The sequence below is a fragment of the Nipponia nippon genome, unplaced genomic scaffold (genome assembly GCF_047370975.1).
Source record: "Nipponia nippon isolate SJK-2023a ecotype South Korea unplaced genomic scaffold, ASM4737097v1 scaffold_9, whole genome shotgun sequence".
NCBI classification, from domain to species: domain Eukaryota; kingdom Metazoa; phylum Chordata; class Aves; order Pelecaniformes; family Threskiornithidae; genus Nipponia; species Nipponia nippon.
In genome coordinates this window covers 40,353,763-40,357,967 of record NW_028262413.1, presented here as the reverse complement: position 1 = coordinate 40,357,967, position 4,205 = coordinate 40,353,763, and the positions used below count along the sequence as shown (strand labels likewise).

Below are 4,205 nucleotides of genomic sequence, written 5' to 3'. Positions count from 1 at the left end.
GGCGGGCTGCGGCGGGCGGTGCTCGACGGCCCGGGCGGGGCGGGCGGCGGGGGACGCGGGTGGGCTGCGGGGGCCGTGCGGCGGGTGGGGGGTCCCGGGGCGCTCCGTCACTCGTGAGACGCTCCGTCATTCACAAGACACTCCGTCTCTCGTGAGATGCTCCGTACTCGTGAGACAACGCTCTGTCACTCGGTAGACAATGTTCCGTCACTCGTGAGATGCTCCACCACTTGTGAGACAACGCTCCATCACTCGTAACACGCTCCATCACTCGTAACACACTCCGTCACTCACGAGACAATGCTCCATCACTCATGAGACGCTGCACCGCTTGTGAGATGCCGCACCGATCATGAAACAACATTCCACCACTTGTGAGACAACGCTTTATCACTTGTAACACACTCCACCACTCATGAGACAACACTCCACCACTTGTGAGATGCTGCACCACTTGTGAGACAACGCTTCATCACTTGTGACTCGCTCCATCACTCGTGAGACAATGCTCCGCCACTCGTGAGATGCTCCACCACCCGGGAAACAACGCTCCACCACTCATGAGACACCCCACCTCTTGTGAGACAATGTTTCATCACTCGTGACTTGCTCCATCCCTCATGAGACAACGCTCCATCACTCGTAAGATGCTCCATCACGTGTGAGATGCTCCACTGCTCCTCGCAGGCATTCCCACGATCACCGTGGGGAAGGGACAAGGAACTACGTAGCCCTGCCAAGGGACAACGTGCTTGAGGTGCAGGCGTGGGCAGCCTCCTGGGATGCAGTTTGCGGAGCAGCTGGTGCAGACAGCCGGTGCCTGCCGGCCGCCTGCCGCACCGGGGGATGGCAGGGCTGGCTCTGGGCGCTGCCGTACCCTCGGGACTATCTGAGCGATAACAAAGTTTTTCATCTGCCCGCCTGCAGCTCCCGCTGCACCGCCCCTGCAGCTGCGGGGAGGGGTATGGCCCTCGCGGGTCCCCTGGGTGCCGTGGGAAGCGCTGGCTCCTCGGCTGCGTGGAGAGGAGTCGCAGACGCCGCTGGGACCGCCGACGAGGCACAGCCGTGCTCGGCATGGGGCTCCGGCTCCCACTGCGTCGGAGCGCCAGCTTCACCCCCGACCACCCTGCCCTCGCGGAGATGCCTGGCCCCACCGCCCTGAAGATGGAAGCAAATGTCCTCGTTATGGGAGCGGACAACGTGGGGAAATCAGGTAAGAACCGACCGTGAGCTGGGAGCAGGGCGTCCCCAGGCAGGGAGACCCATTTCTCCCCCCAGAAAAAGGCTGAAAACCGCAGCAGTGTTTGGAGAACAAACTGCAGAGACCAACTCTGGGGAGCAAGCTGGTGAGCTGGGGCTGAGCTTTCAGGTGCGGTGGTGATTGGAGGTGGGGAGGCTGAGCACAGCCTTGCAGGCAGCGGGTGAGCGACGGGGGAAGGTATTTTCCTCTGAGCTGTGGTTTGCTGATGGTCTGGTTCGTGCTGTGCCTCTGCTCTGCTCGCAGACCTGCCGAGGGCTGGAAAACCAGAGGTTTTTCCTGCTAGTGGGAGTTTATAGGGGGATGGTGCCTGACTCTGCTCTGCATTTAAAAGGGAAAATCCTTCAGGTTTAGGGTTATTCTGATGATTCTTATTCTCCCCTCTGCAGCTCTGACTGTGCGTTTCCTCACCCGGCGCTTCATCGGGGAGTACGGAGACATGGGTGAGTGCCAGGCCAGGGCCAGGCAGGGACTGGGGTCAGCAGGCGAGCCTGCTTCTGCCCGCGGGATTTCATTGCTTCCCATCCTCTCCTGCCTTTCTCCGGAGCCTTCGCCTGCTCCCGGGGGGCTCGATGGTTGTATTTGTTCAGTGACCCATCTCTTTGCTCCAGAACTGCTTCTCTGGGGTGCAAAAGGTCCTGGGTGGTAGCTGGTAGCACCAGTGTGACCAGACTGAACGCTGGGGTGGAGGCAGGCTGGGGTGGTCACAGCCCTGGAGACCACCGTGCTCCACGGGGTTGTTGCTATCAGAAAATTGCCCCTGGACCTTGCCTTGTGGAGCATGGTCTTCCACGGTGGACATGACAGGCTTGTTCCCAGAAGGAGAAGACCTGGGTTGAAGGAGCCGTCTCTTGGGTCTGTGAAGATGACCATTTTTGTTCTCATTTTTTGGCAGAATTCATCTACAGCCACAACCTGACCGTGGATGGCCGGGAGATTCTCTTCCACATCTGGGATGTCCCCAGTTCCCAGGTGAGAGGGCTCCTCTCCCATCGCCTGTTTTCACCCCATGGAGGAAAAAAACCTCTACTAAAAGTTACACAGCGGAGAACCGTGCCATAGGCAAAACTCTCGTGTCAGATGGTTTGTAAGCAACTAAACCCTTGCCTGCAGAGCACAGGGCAGCAGCGTTGCTGGCAGGGTAGCAATAGTCACCGTAGCCCGTGGTCCTCTGACTGAGGACGTTGGGGCTGAAGTGCTAACGTTATCAGCCCGGATTGAGCACAGGACTGTGCTGACAAAGTGGAAGTGCCGCTCTGAGGTCCCCACGCTGTTATCACCTACAGGCTGCAGTGCTTGCCAGCTGGGTGATGAGGTGAGGACAGTGATGCTGAAGCCCAAATGGTGTCCCTTTGGTGAGGTCCGCCAAGTCCTGCTCTGCCTTCCTCAGTACTCCTCTTTCTCTCTGTCCTTCTGCTGCTGCTCGCTAGCCGCTCTAGTCCTGATGGGCTCAGGATTGCTGTGCCCTGTGCTAGCAGGCAGGCATGGAGGGAGGGAGCTGGGTAAAGAAACCTTCCTTTTCTCTTTCCCCAGGAGCAGGCAGAGGAGGGCTCCTCGGAGGAGAAGCGAATCCAGTGGGCAGACAGCTTTGTCCTGGTCTACAGCATCTGCGACCGTGCCAGCTTCAACATCCTGCCCCTCAAAATCCAGTTCATCAAGGCGGCCAAGGAGGGGCAGAGCCAGGAGAAGGTGCCCATCGTCATTGTGGGCAATAAACGCGACCTACACCACCAACGGGTGGTGTCCAGCGAGGAGGGTCGGCTCCTGGCCCTCTCTTTAGACTGTGGTTTCTATGAGGTCTCTGCAGCTGAGGCTTATCATGGGGCCCTCATGGTCTTCCATGGACTGGCCGAGCGCATCCCTGACACCAAACTAGCACTGAAAAAGGGTACAGGGATCCGTGGCATCGTCAAGACCATGTCGGCTGTGTTCGCCCGTAAGCGAACGGATTCCCTCTGAGATATAGCCTGGGTGTTGCTTCTCTCTACGCTGCCCAGCTGGACTGAGCCTCCTCCCTGGGTGCCCATGGAGATGGTGTGCGCTTCTGTAAGTATGGTGGGTTCCTTGCTGCCTTCCTAACCTCAGGGTCTGGGTCTCCTGCCATACATGGCCAGTGCAGCTGAGGACTGTAGTGCCTTCCTCTGCGCCCTCCTGTAGAGCTCTTGGCTCTGTGGTGGGACAGGTGGTGGGGCAAAGTCCCTACTCATTGCTGTACCAGATGTTTAGATGCATCCTGCTTTCTCCTTCCATCCTCCAATGCTGGAAGCCACCAGATGATCTTGCCGCTGCTCCAGGCAGCATCATCCCCAGCTCCTTCAGCGGGAGCTGCCCGGGCTGTCAGTGAGCAGGGAGGACACGCTGCTTCTGCATGGCCACCCAGCTCAGTGTCACCCCCTCCTACATGGGATCCTTATTCCTGTTTAATGCTCATCAGGGTCCTCTCTGGTAACCCTGGAGCACCCGTGAGCTGGCAATGTGGGGGTTTCTGCACCCGGGAGCCACTGGCAGTTCCCATGTGTGCATCACCATGTCCGAGTGTCCCAGAGCCTGCGGCACCAGCTGACGCCCGAGGACCTCGGTTCAGTCCCCATCCCACCCGCCTTGCTTTTGAACTGTCCTGCTCGTGGTCCTCTCTCCTACAGCCTTTCAGTGACTGTTGCAGTTTCCCTTGTGCAAGCGCTGTACGGGCTGTGCCTGGGAAAAACCAGGCATGCAGCTCGTTCCCAGGATGGGGAATCGTACCCTACGCCTTCCCAAGCCGCTCCTTCTGTAAGGCTGCCTGTCCCCGGGGAGGGAGGGAGGTGGGGAAAGGGGTCGCCGGGCTCATCGCTGAACCCTTCCACTGCCGGGAGGATTTTCCCTGGGAGCTGGGAAAGCAGTGTGTTGCGTTTGTGTGTGCAGTACAGACAGTGATTTCTCTGCTCTGTTCTGGAAATGCAATAAATCA

The 4,205-nt window shown here is 58.8% G+C and overlaps 1 protein-coding gene across 1 annotated transcript; it reads left to right on the top strand.

The window, feature by feature from the left end:
* Nucleotides 1–86: 86 nt before the first annotated feature.
* On the top strand, nt 87–4,136 carry LOC104017088 (ras-related and estrogen-regulated growth inhibitor-like protein A). The gene is made up of 4 exons (XM_009470077.2): nt 87–1,213; nt 1,648–1,701; nt 2,154–2,230; nt 2,792–4,136. The coding sequence occupies exons 1-4, from the start codon at nt 1,075–1,077 to the stop codon at nt 3,215–3,217; spliced, it is 696 nt and encodes a 231-aa protein (XP_009468352.1). The 5' UTR covers nt 87–1,074; the 3' UTR covers nt 3,218–4,136.
* Nucleotides 4,137–4,205: the final 69 nt, after the last annotated feature.

Bases quoted from the DNA above. Each gene is read 5' to 3' on its own strand.
- LOC104017088 (XM_009470077.2), top strand. From the start codon at position 1,075: ATGGGGCTCCGGCTCCCACTGCGTCGGAGCGCCAGCTTCACCCCCGAC. The intron at 1,214-1,647 runs GTAAGAACCGAC...TCCCCTCTGCAG, and splicing joins GGACAACGTGGGGAAATCAG to CTCTGACTGTGCGTTTCCTC. The intron at 1,702-2,153 runs GTGAGTGCCAGG...ATTTTTTGGCAG, and splicing joins CGGGGAGTACGGAGACATGG to AATTCATCTACAGCCACAAC.